Source organism: Panthera uncia, chromosome D4 (assembly GCF_023721935.1).
Source record: "Panthera uncia isolate 11264 chromosome D4, Puncia_PCG_1.0, whole genome shotgun sequence".
NCBI lineage: Eukaryota > Metazoa > Chordata > Mammalia > Carnivora > Felidae > Panthera > Panthera uncia.
Window position 1 is genome coordinate 84,130,308 of NC_064807.1, and position 18,401 is coordinate 84,148,708.

At 55.1% G+C, this 18,401-nt stretch overlaps 1 protein-coding gene across 5 annotated transcripts; it reads right to left on the reverse strand.

The window, feature by feature from the left end:
• Positions 1 to 1,882: 1,882 nt before the first annotated feature.
• On the reverse strand, positions 1,883 to 15,408 carry ST6GALNAC6 (ST6 N-acetylgalactosaminide alpha-2,6-sialyltransferase 6). Of its 5 annotated transcripts, XM_049629195.1 has the most exons (7): positions 15,206 to 15,357; positions 13,984 to 14,040; positions 12,290 to 12,380; positions 10,284 to 10,463; positions 7,445 to 7,851; positions 4,543 to 4,650; positions 3,594 to 3,874 (listed from the first exon to the last, which is right to left on the reverse strand). In XM_049629195.1, the coding sequence occupies exons 2-7, from the start codon at positions 14,007 to 14,009 to the stop codon at positions 3,685 to 3,687; spliced, it is 1,002 nt and encodes a 333-aa protein (XP_049485152.1). In that variant the 5' UTR covers positions 14,010 to 14,040; positions 15,206 to 15,357; the 3' UTR covers positions 3,594 to 3,684. The 5 variants fall into 5 exon arrangements, with proteins under 5 accessions (XP_049485129.1, XP_049485147.1, XP_049485142.1 ...); XM_049629172.1 differs by lacking the exon at positions 13,984 to 14,040 and having other exon boundaries at positions 1,883 to 3,870; positions 15,206 to 15,408; XM_049629190.1 differs by lacking the exons at positions 13,984 to 14,040; positions 15,206 to 15,357 and adding an exon at positions 14,074 to 15,086 and having other exon boundaries at positions 1,883 to 3,870.
• Between the last annotated feature and the right edge of the window lie 2,993 nt (positions 15,409 to 18,401).

The following is an 18,401-nucleotide window of genomic DNA, read 5'->3' on the forward strand; positions in this document are numbered from 1 at the left end:
AAAATGAAACCAGTTTTTATTTGTTTAAAAATATTTTTTTTAATGTTTATTTACTTTTGAGAGAGAGAGAGAGAGAGAGAGAGAGAGAGAGAGAGCAAGCGGGGTAGGGGCAGAGAGAGAGGGAGACACAGAATCCGAAGCAGGCTCCAGGCTCTGAGCTGTCAGCACAGAGCCCCGACACAGGGCTTGAACCCACGGACCCTGAGATCATGACCGGAGCTGAAGTCGGACGCTTAGCTGACTGAGCCACCCAGGCGTCCCCATGAAACCAGTTTTTAAAATATTTAAAAAATATTTTGGTTAAAGAAAGAATTCCAAGGCAGAAAGACAAGCCTGCTGGGGTGGGGCGGGGCGGGGCAGGGGGTGGAGTAGAGGAGGACTCTGGGGCAGCTTCCCGCAGAGGCTCACGCATACCCCAGCTGCCCCAGGTGGGCCTGGCTGTCCCCACTGGCCGAACACGGCAGGAAACGGCTGGAGTGGCTACTTCAGGAAGCACATGCCAGGTCTACAGCTGGTAAGAGATGGCCCCACGCCCAAGGAGGGGTGAGAGGTTGGGGCCTCAGTGGGGTGACTGGGAAAGGAGAAGAATGGAGGTCGGAGGGCCCTGAACCGCAAAGGAAGAGGTAGGTTTGGTCCTGGCACAGTGGGGAGCCGGTGAAGCTTCCAGAGCAAAGAGGACCGTGATGGGGTGGCTTTAGGAAGTTGGTTCTGGCAACGAGTGTGGACCGGTCTCTGCTGGGTCCCATCTCGGGGGGTGAGTTGGTGGAGTTGAGAGCCCCACGCCTCCTGCCCTCCGCATCCTCCGAGTCCTACCGTCTGATGCGAAGCTGAATGGTCCCAGGGTCCACCCCCAACAACTCACCCCCTCCTGATGCTTTCCTACTGCACCTCCCTTCATGCCCACCAGTGGGCAGACAAAAGGGCCTCAGTGTTCTGGGAGAAAGTCTACCTAGAAACCTCTGCCCGGACCCAGATCCCCAGCAGCCTTCGCGTGGGCTTGGAAGTAGGTGGTATTCCCATCTCCCCATTCTCATGCGGGGCCTTAGGCTCCCCACATAAGGACTTTGCAAGGGATCACTATCCCTCTGACAGGCCAATCACCACCATTACTGTACCTGGTCGGTCCCAGCCTCCTGCCCATCCTGCTGCTGCCACAGGACTGTGGCTTTGCCCCCCTCTCACGGGCACTCGTGGCCTTTTCCCAGCCAGCCCCGGGCAGTCTCCTCTCCCACCGCTCCTTCCTTCTGTGGACTCACTGTCTACTGAGGCAGGCTGTGGGTCGCCCCCAGCAGGCTGTCGTTCCGGCCGTTCTTCCCACCTGACATTCCCTCCCTGGCCAATGGCACCTAACACGGCACACGGCACGTGGCTACCCGTTGCGGGAGCGTGTCCGTGAGCGAGCTCTCGCCTCCCAGCTCCGGGGCCCACCATCCCAGCTGGCCCCGTGCCCGGGGAGCACTCTCTCCCGTCCCAGCAGGCCGCCCGCCCTTGTCTTACACGGTCACCCTTTGTTAGGCCTCCGCTCCCAAGGGCATCTTATCTGCCTAAACAGGTTGTAATCTGCCAGAGTCACCGACCCCCGTCCTCCTGCCAACCCGGAGTCAACAAACCCTTTTGCCGAGAAGGCGGCGGCTGCCTCGTGCGGTCTAGGACTCACCAGGCCCCTCCCAGGGCTGCAGCCCTGTGGCCTTCTTCCCACTGGGCCTCGCGGGAAATTTCCACTCCCTGCCCTCAGTGTCCCCAGGCCCTAGAGTCAACCTCTGAGCCCCGTCTGTCCTCTCCCCTTCAATGTGCTCTCTCTCTCCAGTGCCCCCCAGCTGCTCTCTGTGACAGATGTCATTCTCCCCCCCCCCCCCCCAACTTCTCCCTGCCAGAAGCACCTCCCCCAAACTTAAGCAGGTCTCTTCCTCCTCCTCCAGGCCTCAAAGGGAAGGGAAGGGAAGCACGTCACCTCTTCAGAGTGCCCTGTGTCATTGTCTCGTAGTCCTTACCACCCTCCGCGGCCTGTCTGGGACAGAACTGCCACACGGCCCCTCCCCTCCCTAGAACGTCAAGAGCAGTGTCTGGACCTGTCGCACCCATGAGGGAGCCAGGGCTCTGAGAGGGGAAGTGATGTGCCTGAGGTCACACAGGAAGGGAGAGGAGGGACTGGAAAAGCCAGGTGGGCTTAGCTCCAGGAACCCCACACACCTCCGGGGCTGCCAGGTCTCCACCCAAGCTGCAAAACGCATGACTCACTGGCCGGTTGAAGGAGCTGGCCATCCTGTGTATGAACTTCCAGGCTGGCTGGAGGGTGTGGGCACTGTCCTGAGGAAGCCCACAGCCAGGCCAGAGGGAGTCAAGCTGGATCTGAGAGACACAGGAAACGGAACCAGAGCTTAGGTGCATTTATTCTGTACAAATTGTTACAAAACCAAGTCTGGGGTAGTTGCCGGTCCCCAGCCCCCACCCCAATGTGCAAAGGCTTGCTGCTGGCCTCTTCCTTCTCCCCCTGACCCCTCCCACTCCACAGCCTCCTCCAGGAAGCCCTCCAGTCTTCCCTTCCAGGCTCTGGAAGAGCAGGGGCGAACCCACCCCACTGAGGTCCAGCAATAAAGTGCCTGATGTAGAGTGAGGGGACAGAACCCAGGCAACACAGCTCCTGGCCCCCTAGAGCCCTCCCAGGCCCAGCGGAGGGGAGGCCCTCGGACAACTACAGCAGCTGCAAAGGGGCTATGTGAAACCCCAGTTTGGCTGGGATTCCCCCCTTCTCAGCCCCAAAGTCTCCTCCAATAGGTAGAAATCCTCACTGCTGGATGGCAGAAAAGGGAGCCTGGCTCTTTAAGAGCCAAACTAATGGCAGCTGAGTGGAGGGACTAAGAAAACAGCTGAAGGTTTATCCCTTTCCTGTTAGATTCCCCCCAAACTCTGTGGGAGTTTGCGCAAAAATACCCTTAAGTTTCCAGAAGGAGGTGAGGAAGGGAACCCCAGTCCCCCAGGGAGCTGAGCCCCCCAGCCAAGGGTGGTGGCTGGAGGGGTCCAGTCTCAGGGAGGACAGACCCAAGGAGGTCAATGGGGAAAGTGGGAGGGGGTCTCAGCCTCCACGTTAGAACCTGACACGGGCAGAAGGGCGACCAGAGAGGGGGCAAGGGTTTTGTCCAAAGCCACTCAGGGCAGAGCCAAGACCCGGATGCTGGCTCCCACCTCTAGGATCCCCCACAACCCCCCAAATGGTCTGGCCTGCCCTCCAGACAGCCCCACTCCCATGCAGCTTCTCTTTCTGGCTCTGGGAAGCGAGGGAGCAACACAAAGTTCCCAGCTTCTCAGGACAGGACCTCACCGTCCCAGCCTCAGGGAGTGACTGGAGGTCCATCCTGGGGCTCCGGACCAAGGACTCATGGGAAAGCACATGTCCTTAGCCTCAGATAACTTCAGAAATACCCTGATTGACTATGCTCAGACCCTGACTGGACGAGAAATACCCCCAACACCCCTGATTAACCACATAGAAGCTCAAATCCCTGATTGGTCAAGAGATACCCCCGGGCCTTGGCTGGCCAGAGGATACTACCCCCGACAAGGCCCTGATTGGCCAGAAGACGCTCCGACCAGCCTTGATTGGCCAGGAGACGGCCCTTGGTTGAGTGGCTGGCAGGAGAGAGGCCTCTCCTGTGTCCCTTAGGAGGGGTCCACAGGCAGGGCGGCCTAGGTCCACGAGGGGTGGGAGAAAGTGATTCCATACAGCTGGGCCCAGGATGAGAAGACCCTCTTCTCCGTGATGAAGCGGTGGTGGTTGCCCTTGCGGCTGTGCTCATTCTGGATGTAGGTGACACACTCATCCGGTCCCTTGGGCTCATAGTAGTGGTAGGGCATGCGTTGCAGACGGGGCCGCTGGCTGGGGCAGAGCAGAGAGGGGCTGTAAGGGCAGGGTAGGCACTGGCACAGCCCTCGCCCTTTCCAGCCCCTGACTTGCTATAGGATTTCGGGGGATGGGGGGGGGGGGGGGGTTGGAATCCCTGCCCCTCCCTGGGCCTCAGTTTTCCCATCTGTAGAATGGATGTAGGGTGGACTAGGTTTATGACCATCCAACTTTTTTTTTTTTTTTTAATATGATCCAAACGTTTCCTTTCCTGAAGAGGGAGGCAGTGTAGGGTAGCGGTAAGAAGTATGGGCTCCGGAGCCTGGCCCCACTGCTTCCTGTCTGTGGGGCCTTAGGCCACTCACAAAACATCTTCCTCAGTTTTTCTCATCTATGAAACAGAAAGAGTAATGCAACTATCCATGTGGGTCACCATGAGGAGTACATGAGATAATGAATGAAGCCACGCTTGGTACATGGGCTTTTCATGTGGTCATCTCAATAATAGTGGCTATTAATATACAAAATCTGGACTATGGTTGAGCTGGGGAGAGGCCCCTGAGGCAGCTAGCCCCAAGGAGCTTAGATCTCTGCAGAGCAGTCTGAATACCCTAAGACCGAGGCTTCAAAGGCACCCCCAGCCAATGTTTCTGGGTTCCAAGCTGCAGCTAGTGACTGGGCGTTGTGTGGGGTGGGGGGCTCACCTGCAGTAGTCAGGGGGGACCATGCCATAGACGTGCACGTGGTCACACAGCTCCACTGCAATCACCATGGTGAACCAGCCGGTGCTCAACCACGAATGGGACTTTTCCCTGCGGGCAGAGAGGGGGCATGATGAGGGGTCAGGCAGGCAGGGAGGAACGGTCAACCCACCTGGGGTTTCCCAGAACTCCTCCCGCCATCAGGGCCCTCCCCCAACTTCAGTGACCACCCCAGCCCCCGCCCCGCAGCCCAGCCCCACTGTGGGAACACGTGCGTGCTGGCAGAGGACTTGTCTGGGCAGAGATGAGGGGTGTGGAGAGAGCGCCTTTGAAGGAACAGGGCACGCTGGGAATAGACTCCCGGGGAGACTGGTCACAGTAGGGCAGGTTGCAAGTGACCATGAGCTCACTAGACTCATGGCCTTGCTTGATGGAACTTGCTAGGAACAGCTGTGCCCACGCTAGGAGCAAACGCCTAAAGGGAGACTAATCAGAGAAGGTCATGCTGAGAGTGACCATGGGTTCACAGCAAGGCACGGGAGGTAGCCAAGGACCTGGAGCCTTCGCTGTCCACTACGGCAGCCAGTAGCCACATGTGGGCACACGACGTGTGGTTGAAATGTGCTGTCGGTGTAAAATATGCCTGGGATTTTTTTAGTATGAGAGAAAGAACACAGAAAATGTCACTGGTAGTTTTTGATACTGATCATATGTTGAACCGAAAATAGTTTGGATATATTTGATTGAAGGTGGTTCTTTGGAAAGTTTGGAAAGAAAATAAACCTCTCACAAGACTGACCAAGAAAAAGCAAAGATACAAGCTACCAGTATCAAGAATAAAACCGAGGACATCATCGCAGATCCTGTAGACATGAGGACAATGAGAAAACCACAAACAAGCACATACGTAAATTTCACAACTTCAATGAAATGGACCAATTCCTTGAAAATCAGAAACTACTGAAACACAGCCAAGACGAAACAGATTAACCTAAGTGTCTGTGACTATTAAGAAATTGAATTCATTGTTCAAAACCTTCTGAGAAAGAACTCTGCAGACCCAGAGAGTTTGGCAAATTCTACGAAATATTTAAAGAAGAAGTAACACCGGGGTGCCTGGGTGGCTCAGTCGGTTGAGTGTCCGACTTTGGCTCAGGTCATGATCTCGCAGTCTGAGGGTTCGAGCCCCGCGTCAGGCTCTGTGCTGACAGCTCAGAGCCTGGAGCTGCTTCAGATTCTGTGTCTCCCTCTCTCTCTGCCCTTCCCCTGCTTGTGTTGTCTGTCTGTCTATCTCTCTCTCTCTCAAAAATAAACATTAAAACATTTTTTTTAATAAAATAAAATAAAGAAGAAATAACACCAATTCTATACATTTTCAGAGGCCAGCATTACCCATACTACCAAAACCATACAAAAACAGTACAAAAACCAAACAAAACTACAGATCAAGATCTCTCATGAATACAGACACAAAAATCTGAACAAGATATTAGCAAGTCATATTCAGCAGTATATAAAAAAGAATAATACACCACAGCCAAGTGGAGTTTATTCCAGAAATGCAAGTCTGATTCAATATTCAAAAATCAATTGGTATAATCCACCATAGTAATAGTCTTAAGAAAAACCACATGATCATATTAATTGATGCATAAAAACACTGGATAAAACTCAATATCCAATAATGATAAAAACTCTTAGCAAATTAGTTAGAAAAGAGAAATTTTTCAACCTGATAAAGAGCAGCTAAAAACTCTATAGCTAACATCATATTCAATGATGAAGGACTGAATGCTTTCCCACCAAGACCGGGACCAAGGCAAGATGTCTACTCTCACCACTTCCAATACAATTTGACCTTGTATTGTCAGTCCTAGCCAGTGCAATAAGGCAAGAAAAAGAAATAAGATGCATACATATTGGAAATTGTGCTTACAACATGATTACGTATATGGAAAATCCCAAAGAACCTAGAAAAATTTCCCAGAACCAATAAGGAAATTTAGCAGGATTACAGGATATAAGGTCAACCCACAAAAACCAACTGTATTTCTATCCACTAGCAATGAACAGTTGGGAACCCCCCAAAATTTTAAATACAATTTACAACAGCACCCTCAAATTTTAAATATTTAGGGATAAATCAGGGGCCGCCTGGGTGGCTCAGTCGGCTGAACTTCTGACTTCGGCTCAGGTCATGATCTCACGGTCCGTGAGTTCGAGCCCCGCGTCGGGCTCTGTGCTGACGGCTCAGAGCCTGGAGCCTGCTTTGGATTCTGTGTCTCCCTCTCTCTCTGCCCCTCCCCTGCTCACGCTCTGTCTTTCCCTCTCTCTCAAAAATAAATAAACGTAAAAAAAAATAAAAATAAATACTTAGGGATAAGTCAAACAAAATAAGCACAGGGTCTATATGTTGGATGGATTGGGTTAATTGGGCTACTACAAAAATATAAATTACACATACAGCTTGCGTTATATTTCTACTGGATAGCATCGGCCTAGCTTTCCTGGGGAGATTAGCCAGAGAAGGACATGCTGGGAAAGATGTATCCTTAGGATAGAGTACGCTGGGAGCAACCGTGTGCCTAAAGCAAGACATGCTGGGTACAGTCAATACCTTCCAGAGGCAGACTACGGGGAGCAGAGCATGCTAGGAGCCCTGTTCCCTCAGAGCAATGCAGGCTGGGAAGCCTTCCCGGGGGAGACGAGACCATGCAGAACCATGGAAGTGACTCATGCTAAGGGCTGGACACAATGAAAATCCCCTAGGAAAACCTGAGCAGAGAGCAGCAGGAAGTGACCACACCCTCAGAGTAGTGCATGCCGGGAACAACAGGCCCCCTGGGCAGAGAATGCTGATGGGGAGCACAGGGCCGGCCGGAGGGGGCAGGCAGGAGGCTGGTACCTGTCCTTGCCCGTCTCACCCCGGAAGAGGTCGTCAAATTGGCGCATGCGGCCGGGAGAGACGGCATAGGCCTCCATGTTGGGGAACACCAGGCCTGCCCGCTGGATGACACGCACAAGGCTGCCCTGGGGCTTCTGCATCTTGTTTGGGGGGCCCCAAAAGATGAACGCAGTTTCGGGGGTCCGGTTGACGAATTCCTGGGGCCTCCGCAGCACACGGAATACGCTGGAATGGGCTACCACACGGAATGTGGTCTTGTTGCCTACGTCGGCTGAGTAGCCTGTGGTGGGCGCGTCGTTCATGCGGATTGTGCACTCGGCTCGCTCGATCTCGGGGCCCAGCTTGGTTCCCAGCAGGTGGCTAGAGCTGGTGACAATCACACACTGGTGGCACCGGGAGGGCAGCGTCTGGGGGGAGGCAGCAAGGAAAGTCAACACTATCGCGACCATTTGGTGCCAGGCCCTAGGCTCTGTACAGCCAGGCCTCCAGGAGGCAGGAATTATTTTCCCATTGTAAAAACAGGGAAGCTGAAGGCTGTTCGCTCGACATTCAACAAACACTTCCAGCAAGCTGGCTAATGGCTAAATACCAGGGACAGAGCTATGAGAAAAAGGGCCCCGTCCTGCCTTCAAGAGGCACAGTTAGGCAGAGAACAAGTAAAAGATAAAATGATGCCAGGCGGTGAGCAAAACGTACCACGAAGACAATACAACAGAGGCAAGGGATCAGGAGGGACAGGAGTGGGGGCTCCTCTAGAAAGATCATCCAGTGGGGGCCTGTCGGAGCCGAGAACAGGAGGATGAAGAGGAACCACATAGGAAAATAATTGAGGCGGGGGAACAGCAAGACCAGAGCTGCTGAAGTGGGAATGGCCACCGTGTGTTGAGAAGCCAAAGGCGGCCACTTGTCCGGAGCCGAGTGAAGGAACAGGAGGACAGGACAGTTATGCAGGGATGTCCCCAAAGTCACCCAGCAGAGGAGTGCAGTGCTGGGGTATGAACCCAGGTCGATATGGCCACAGAGCCCCAGGCTTGGTCCAGTTCTCCTAAGAGGGCAACCTCCCCAGGGCACCCATGACATCTCCACACCATCCACATGTAAGACACCACCTGTCGAAAAGGAAAGAGTGTGGAAGCCCGTCTGGGCCTGTTTCCCCCACCGGTGAATGAGTTGAAACCACGTGTTCTCTGGGGCCTGTTTTCTGCCCATGGAATTCCTGTTCGCCCTCTAAGTGTGAGCTCAGGCGCCACCTCCTCCAGGCAGTCTGCTCTGAGCCCTCACTCCAAGATCTAACAACAGCTCCCATGGACCTCAACGGATGGCTTTTCCAGCTTTCCCGAGCTCTACTGGCTTCCCCTGTCAGGCTGGTGTCACCCACACTCAGGCTGTTCCACTTTCTCCCTGGTCCCATTATTTGTGTTTCTCTTTCAAGGATTCTTAGGGTCTCAGTTAGGTGTCAATCCATCTCTGAACACCTGCCAATGGGCCCTTTCCCAGCAAGGGTGCATTCAGAGCCCCTGGTTCAGGCTCTAGACACACGACGTGTGCAAAGACCCTGAGGGATTTAGGAGGGGGTCGTTGTTGTTTTTAATTTTTTTTTAATGTTTATTTTTGAGAGGGGGGGATGGGGAGAGGAGAGAGATGGGGACAGAAAATCCCAACCCAGCTCCGTATTGACAGCAGAGAGCCCGATGTGGGGCTTGAACTCAGGAACTGTGACAGAGCCCAAGTTAGCCACTTAACCAACTGAGCTGCCTAGGTACCCCTGGGGGGGTGGGGTTTGAGGGAGGGGAAGGAGGCAGGCAGGGATTGGGAGACCACCTTCTCCTGGGAGGCGGAGTTCATATTCCAGGCCAATGATTATCTACTTGGCCTCCCAGAAAACATCTAGGGCTCAGAGGATTATGGGGTGAACCCCAGAAATACAACCTGGGTTTCACGGCTACCCAAGGCAAACAGAAGCCCCAGGAATGATTTCTGGCTTCTCTCTACAGCTACAACTCCAACCCCCAGGGGTTGGGGCAAAAAATACCCTGGCTCCTCCCCTCCCTTGCTGTGTGGACTTGGACAAGTGACTTTGCCTCCCTGAGTCTTGGTTTCCCCATCTCTTCAAGGCGAATAACAATGCTGACCTTACAGGGTTGGTATGCTCATTACTGCTAATCACAGTGCCCGGTACACAGCAGGGAACTGACAAAGGACAGCCATTATTAGGACTGTTTTTGTGTTGTCAAATACTTGAGCCTTCTGCTCTCAAACCTTGTGTGGACTACCCAGCAGAGATGGAGATCCGTGAAAACCAGAGACATCTCTCCTTAGGAATTCTGACTCAGGAGGCAGTAGGATATCAGCACTAAAAATGGAACCCTGAAGACAACTGAGGCCCAGAGAGAGACAGGGCACTTGTGCAACATCACACAGCAAACAAGGGGCCGAAGGGGGCGCCTGGGTGTCTCAGTCGGTTACGCATCCGACTTCAGCTCAGGTCACGATCTCGCGGTTCGTGAGTTCGAGCCCCGCATCGGGCTCTGGGCTGATGGCTCAGAGCCTGGAGCCTGCTTCCGATTCTGTGTCTCCCTCTCTCTCTGCCCCTCCCCCCGCTGAAATAAATAAACATTAAAAAAAAAATTAAAAAACAAACAAACAAGGGGCTGAAGGCACTGGAAGCTATGGCCTTGACTCCTGGGGTCCCCCCTTTCCTTTAGAAGGAATGGAGGCAGCAGAGGGAGGAGGAGGAGGAGGAGGAGGAGGAGGAGGAGGAGGGAACAGTGACAGCGGGCAATGGGAAAGACCAGCCCCCAGCCCGGTCTCAGGGAGCGCCCCGAGGTGGTCATGCTACCTTGTTGCCAAGAATTGGGACGTAGCCGTCGCTGATGCTCCATGTCTTGAGGTTGACAGGCCTGCGGGTGCGGCCTCGCAGGGAGCCGTAATGGAAGACCTCATTGGCACTGTTGGAGCTGTAGAGGATGAGGATGGTGATGAGGGCAAAGAGGATCACGAACACTGCTGACCGCTGCTCCTGGAGAGGGGAGAGGCTGGTGAGCGCCCGGCCGCCCGGCAAGCCCCCGCCTCATCCTTGCCACCCACCACGCCTGGCTCACTCCCGCTCTTCGTTCCAGACCGGCTCAGATACCACCTCGTCTGGCCCCCGAGTACCCCCTATCACAGCGCCGGTCACACTGTTCAAACTGCAGTCCCCCCAGTGAGGCCATGAGCTCCGCGGGCGGGGACCGAGATGGCCTCGATGGCCACCGTATCCCAGCTCCCAGAGCACAGAAGCACGGAAGGTTCTCAAAGAAGGCTTGCTGGATCGGACTGGATGTGGGTGTCAGAAGGACCCCTCCAGCCACAGCTGGAAGGATGCCTGGAGACAGGTGGGACATTCAAAGGAGGGGATCCAGGCCTTCCCCAAACAGTAACCCAATGTCATGTTTGTCATTCATTAAAGCTGGAGGGGACAGATCTGGTCAGGAAGCGGGATGCACGGGACAAAGTGGGATGCATTGTCACTGCCAGGGCAGGAAAGCGAGATCCAAAGTGTCCCTTGGGATTCATCTGCCCAGGGTCGGCACAGCTAGGCAAGGCCCGGAAATCCTGGCTCCTTGCGCTAACCGCCCCTCTGTGCTGGTTATTCGTGTATCGCTTCTCAGCTCCAAGTTCATCCTTTTTGCCTGTCTGTGCAAATGGACCTGGGCCCTTAGATGCACGTCCTTGGCAGCTTAAACGCAGATGAAGCTTTGTCAGGAAAGGACGCTGGAGAGGCAGTGCAGGAGAAAAGGAGTTTGCTTCCTGCTTCTGGTGGCTTTGACGCCTGGTCCCGGTGCCTTTGCTCCCCCAGAGCACATGGCTTCCACAGCACATGTGGCCAGCAGCTTCCTCCTGTACGTGCCTTCAGGCACTTTGGGAGCAGAGTGTCTCTGGCCCCTTCTATGATCACAGCCTCTCTAGAGCTCAGCGGGTGTAATACACTCAACCACACACAACACCCAGAGACCATGAGCTTCCCCGGAGCAGTTTTGTATGAGCTCTGAGTGCCTCCTGGGAGTGGTCTCCTGTGAGCAGCCTTCCCTGTAGCCCAGGGAGTGGTTTTGTGACGACTTCCACCAGCAGACCGCCACAGTGAGTTCTCTGCCACCCGGTGGGCCAGAGCTGTGCCCTCTCCCGCAAGGCCTGGGTCTCGGCCCTGCCGGTGGTGGCTGTTCCTTGTACTGGCTATTCCTGTATTTCTCAGAATGGCCATCCCTCGTGACTCCAATGCCCGGCTGTAGCTAATGATTCTTTATGTTAAACTTTCCCTGTTCAAATTACTGTGTGCTTTCTCTCTCTCAGTTGGACCCACACTGGTAGGTCCACACCACACCACCCCCAACCCTCAGGCTCTTCCAAAGCTTCGCTGCAGTGGATCCCAGGAAAGGCGTGTGCAGGGCCAGGCGCATAGTAGGTGCTCAGGAAAGCAGGAACGAATCGATCACTCTGACAGCCTCAGAGTGACGCAAACAACATTCCGTCACCTTTGACTCTGACCACTGCTCAGAGCAGTACCCTCCGTCCGGCACATCCCAGTGCTGTGTCCATCACATGGGCCAATCCTTTACCACAGATGGACCAGTCAAACCTAGGAAGACACAGGTGGATACAGGCCCAGAGAGAGGTAGGAGCTTGCCCAAAGCCACAGAGATCACTGGCCACGGCAGAGCTCCAGCCAGGGCCTCCGGGGCATCAGGCACTTCCTGGCTGGAAAGAGGCACTGGTGGTTGTCTGGGTCTGGGGCACAGATCCAAAGGAGCCCATTTCACTGGGTAAATAAAAGGCCGGGATGGGGACGAGAAATGAAGGGGGACTTACTTTGCTGCTACTCATCTCTCTCCGGCGTCTGCTGAGGGGCAGGGGCCGGCGTCCTGCAGGTGGCCCAGGGGGCAGGGATGTGGGGTCACACCTGCAAGCCACAGAAAGGGTTATGGCCACAGCTGGTCAAAGGCTACACCCTCCCCACCCCGCCAGCTCTCCTACCCACCCATGACTTCAAGGCTCAGGGTCATATGCATTTTGCAGAGAGAGACACTGAGGCCTGAAAAGGGCAGGAACCTGCCTTCAGGTCACACAGCCCGGTGGTGCAGAGCCGGACCTCTCTCTCTCCTTGCTCTCTCTTTCTCTCTCCCACTCTGCTTCCTGAGCAGGGACCTTCCCACTCATTAGCTCTCCTAGGCAGCTGGAGGGCCTAAAGCTGGCTCCCAAGCTGGGGGGCTTGCCCCCCACTCAGCAAGAGCCCCACTGTATATTCCTACTCTGACTTAGGTCCCTGTGGGCTTGGAATAAAGCACAGGCAGCCCTCCAGAAGTTGCATCAACTGTCCCTCTGTCTAGAACACCCTGCCCTCTTGGACCCTGCTCATGCCCTCTCAGCGTCCAAGCCTAGGCTAGACCAGGAACTTCCTCTGTGTGTCCCCTCACGGCTAGGCTGAGAGCTCTCGGAGCGTGCAGCCGGCACAGATCCTCACTCACATTCTCCACTGTGCCTCCAAAGGCGTGGAGGTGGGTGCAGGAGGTTCGCTGAGTGACTTCGTTAATGAACAACAAGCCCTTAGGAGTTAAGGGCACAGACTGGACAATCCGCTATAACCACAGCCGCACCCTCAGAGGGTAGGTGGGGAGCCTCAAGTAACAGCCCTTCCTTCCTGCCCCAGTCGGCCCTTAGCAGCTGCAGCTGCGAGGGGACCTCCTCACAGGCCCTAGCTCCTTTCCGACCTCAATTTCCCCACCTGTCAAAAGGGAGTAAGGGCTTGCATCCAGCCACCTCCAGCAGATTCAAGGCCAAAAGGCACTAAGGGAGGGAGGGTGTGCAGAAGAGAAACGGAGGTCCAGGGCTCCCCAGCTCGGTCCTCCCCTCCAGGGGCCTCCCGGCCCCGCCACTATCCCCACCCCTTGACCTGGCGGCTGTTTACTCCTACACAGCCACCAGGAATAGCCACGGCACGACAGGCCAAAGGAGGCTCCCCCCACATGCCGCTCCTGATTGGTTGGGCCATGACTCCGCCCACTGCCCAACCCCACCCCCTTCTCCGCGGAAGCCCCCCTCCTCCCAAGCCCGGTTTCAGATTTCAGATTTCCCCCAGGCCGGAGGGCCAGTCAGGGCGCACTGGGGACTCTCACTGGGTACAGTGCCTGCCACACAGATCAGGAAACTGAGGCTCATTAGAAGAGAAAAGCAGCTTGTCCTAGGCCTTACAGCCCTTTGGGGAGCAAGACGGGTGTCCAGAATCCCAGGGTCGCGCTTATGAGCACCGATCCTCTGGCTGGCAGTCCAGGCCATCTCGGTCCAGCTTCCCCTCTCGCTACCCTTTCCTTCGGATGCCCCAAGCTCCAGACACACCAGAGCACTCCAGTTCCCAGGCCCACCCAATACTTTCCCACCTTTGCCCGAGCAGTGACCTCAGCCAGGACCACCGACACCCTGGTCAGCCCCGTCACCCTCCTGCTCTGGGAAGGTCCTGGTCATACAGCATCTCAGGTGCCAGTGCGAATCCCGGTTCCACCACTTACTGGCTGAGGGGCCTCGGGCAAGCCATGTGACCTCTCTGAGCCTCAGTTTCCTCATCTCTGAAATGGGAATAATAAGAGTAGGTGACTTACGGGGTTGTTGAAAGGATTCAAGCAGCTGCGGCAAGGGAAGCAAGGAGCTTGCAAGTGCTGGGTCAGTGCCTGACAGTAGCTGTGAGTCTTGTGGGTATTCATTGTTGAAGGCCTGCCTCACCTTCAGCTTAAATGCTGCCCCTTGTTGGACACCTGGCTTAGCCACTTCCCTCTAATATCGAGGAAGGCGTGCAGGGAGCCACACTATGCATCACGCACTCACCCAATCCTCCTGGCCACGCTGCAAAGGAAGGGCTCTTACTTCCCATTTCACAGATAAGGAGAGTGAGGTTCAGAGAGGCCAAGCTCCTTGCACAGCTGCCCAGAGTCTGCTGGGGAGCCTTGTTTACAGCTTGTTTGCAGGGAGCAGCCCAGGGCTGAGCCTGCCAGGATCTCCTTCCAGGATCTCCTCGCGCTGGAAGGGGCCAGAGGGCACCAAGTGTGTGCCCAGCACCTGGCCCAGCACCAGGGAGCAGGCCTGCTGGGGAGCAACTTGCTAAGGCTGGGGAGGCGACAGCCCAGAGCACCGGGCCAGGAGCGTGGCCTCAAGCCCCGAGGCTGGTCGTTCAGGAAGAGGGCTCAGTCGTGGGCTCAGGGTGGGGGCCACACCCTGCCCTCTGTTTGGGGGCTTTGCCTCTCTCAGCCGGGGGGCTGGGGGAGGTGGGGTCCTCCTGCAGGGTCGAGAAGCCCCCACAAGCCGCTCGGGAGGAGGGCTCCGGGGAGGAGGGGGAGGGGGCTCCTAACGTCTAGATGGGGGAGGGCGCTGAGCCCGTGGGTCCACCAGTGGGGGACGACTCACTCTCTGCGCCCCCTCTTGCGCTAAGCCCCCCGATTTCCGCACTCGGGGGGGTCCGGAGCCCTAGCGCCAGCTGGGACGAGGAGGGAGGCAGGACGGCGGCAGGTCCCCGAGCTCTAATGGGGTAGTCAGTGGCAGGGGCCCCGCGAACCCCGCGGCAGCCCTAGGGCGCGAGGACCGGTACCTCCAGGCGCCACCGCCGGGAGAGAGCGGGTCTGGAGGAGCCCCGAGGCCCCGCATCTTCCCCATCCCTGGCGACTCCCTGCCCCCGCCCCGGGGCGCAGGCAGAGCCCCCCCCCCCCTCCCGCTGCCCGCCTCTGCGCGGCGCCCGCTCACCTCCCCCGGGGAGCGCCCGGCCCCCCGCGGCCCCCGAGCCCCCTCACATGGCGCCGGGAGCCGAGAGCCGGGGTCCGCGCTGCTCCGGCCGCCCAGGCCCCGCCGCAGCCCACGCCCGCCGGGTCCTAGCGCCGCCGCCGCCGCTCTGGCCCAGGCCGGGGAGGCGGGCGGAGCCTGGAGGGGCCGCGGGTGGCTCCGCCCCCCGGGCGGCGCCGGCGGGGAAGGGCGAGGGGCGGGCGACCCCGGGACCCGGCCGCGCTGGCGCGTCGCTTGCCCCTCTGGGCAGCCGGTAGGGGCAATGAAAACCGCAACAGCCTTCTGGAAACCTTCAGTGTGGGTCGGGCCCGCTTCTATCTCGCTTTACTGCCGCCACGACCCGGATGGGGAAACTGAGTCCCGGAGCACGCTGAGCTTGGAACCAGTTGAGTTCCTCTCTGGGCCCCCTTCCCCAGGACCTCCAGAGCCCTGCATCCAGGAGTCACTGTGGGTGAACTCACCGGTCCTCCTGTGGATTCAAGTCCAGCTGTGTGCCACCCCACCAGATGTTGGGTCGTGGCACATTACTTACCTTTCCTCTGCCTCTGGAAAACAGGAAGAACGACCTCATAGGGTGCTTTAAGGATTCAAAATGTTATGTTACTTATAGGTACTGGGGTATACATGACATCATTTCATGTGATAACGAAACATAACAATTTAAGTAGCCATTCTAGGAGCCTGGTTAAATAAAGGCACAGCCCCGCTAAAATGGATGATGCAGGGTCCATATGCACTGACAGGAAGGCATGTCCAGGATATTTACAGGCTATTTAAGTGAAGAAAGCAACTTAAAGAAGTTAATCATGCTAGAAAAGGAAATTGTAAAACTTTGCTTTCCCCTCCTGCATGTGTAGTCTGGAGAAATTCTTTCACGTGTACACAACAAAATCCTGAGTGGCGGTCCTTGAAATAACACCAAACTGGAAACAGCCTATGTATCCATCAACAGGAGAATGGATTTGTTTCCTTTGCAATATGCGGCGGTGAACTATTATATAGCAGGGAAAACGAACAAGCTACAATGGCAAGGATGGGTTTTAGAGACACGAGCGGTGAAAAAGACAAGTCCCAGAAGACAAAACTACACACTATATTAAGCATACAGCTGGCAGCAGGCTACTTCTCCCAGCCAGGGAGGGGGTTAGCTTTTGCCTATCCGAATGATTAAAGTTTTACAAGCAAAAGTTAGTTAAGAACACAGTTGTCTCTGTGGGGTAGACAGGGATGCAGGAAAGGGGAGGGAGGAAACAGAGGCGGGCATTTCTAGTACCATTCTGGTCTTTAAGTGGGACGTGGGGTTTGAGAGGTTCACTATATTGTTATGTTTTATAATTTACAAGAATGATCTATGCCACCATTTGTATGTATCACAGTAATTTTTCTTAATGTTTACTTATTTTTGAGACAGAGAGAGACAGAGCATGAACGGGGGAGGGTCAGAGAGAGAGGGAGACACAGAATCCGAAGCAGGCTCCAGGCTCTGAGCTGTCAGCACAGAGCCCGACTCGGGGCTCAAACTCACGGACCGTGAGATCATGACCTGAGCTGAAGTCGGACGCTTAACTGACGGAGCCACCCAGGTGCCCCACGTATCACAGTAATTAAAAGGTGAAAGAAAGAGGGACGCCTGGGTGGCTCTGTCGGTTCAGTGTCCGACTCTTGATTTTGGTTCAGGTCATGATCTCGTGATTCGTGAGACTGAGCCCCAAGTCGGACTCTGTGCTGAGCCTGCTTGGGATTTTGTTTCTCTCTCCCTCTGCCTCTTCCCTGCTCGTGCATGCAAGCGTACCCTCTCTCTCTCTCTCAAAAATAATAAACTTTTAGAGAAAAAAGGACAGAGATAATCAAATTAAAATAAGGAGATACTTTTTTGCCTATCAGTGATTAAAGTGTTAAGAGTGGTTATTTCTGCAATGATGAGATTATGGGCTGCTTTTTTTTTTTTTTTTTTTTTTGCTTAACTGTATTTTCCAGAAATTTTAAGATTAACAGCCACAATGTTTTTATATTTAAAAACTGAGTTTTTAACTTATAAAAAAATGAACTGCATCTATAGCATGATTCCTTAAAAAAAAAAATACAACTATCGGGGGGTGGGGTGCCTGAGTGACTCAGACGGTTAAGCATCTGACTTTGGCTCAGGTCATGATCTTGTGGTTTGTGGGTTCAAGCCCCGTGTCGGGCTCTGTGCTGACGGCTCGGAGCCTGGAGCCTGCTTTGGATTCTGTGTCTCTCTCTCTCACTGCCCTTCCCCCGCTCGCAATCTGTCTCTCTCAAAAATAGACATTAAAAAAAAAATGTTTTTAAGTATATAACTATCTATGCCTATATATTTGTAAACGTACATAAAAAGTCTGGAAGAATCCACACTGGACTACTGGCAGTCGTGTCCCCCTGGAGAATGGATGTGGGGCAGGAAGGGTGGGTGCTACCTTTATTTTCTGCTTCATAAAGTTCCAGGCTGTTTACATTGGACTCATTTGTTAATACCACTTTGTTTTAAATTAAAACCAAAGGGGGGGGGGCGTGCCCAAGGTCCTTCCTCCAGGTTGTGTAGACACTGCGGGCCAAAGGTGGATTCGAGGCTTCTTGCCCCTCTGGTGTCCACCTCCATCCGCTTCCTGAGCCGCACCCCACTTCAGCCCCAGACCTCTCACCCTGCCAGCGGGAGGACACAAAACCACAGGGCAGGGAGCAGGGCAGCCGGGTGGGAAGCTTGGTTATGGGGGTTCGGGAAGAGGAGCCCCTTGCCCAAAGTCACCCCTCAGGTTAGAGCCTCTACCAGGGGTGGGGGTGTCCTGTCCCCAGCTCTTCTTCCTGCCCCAGGCCAATGACAGGGACTAGGGAGATCAGAGTGTTGCAGAACCAGTTCCTGGACCAAACCCGGAGCTGGAGCTCCCCCCTCAGGCCTGCCGGGCCAAGGCTTATTCCAGGAAGCTCTGCTGTGGGGCTGACTTCCCTTTTCCTGGGCCCCCCCAAAAGAACCACTTCAATAATAACAAGGATAAGAAAAACAGCTCCAGTGTGTCGCATGCCAGGTGCTTTCTCCTGTGCTAAGCACTTTGCAGATACACCTCACTGAATCCTTAAAATAACCTATGCGAAGGGTACTACTACCCTCCAGAGGGAGAAAGTGCCACTCGGGGTGTGCACAGGT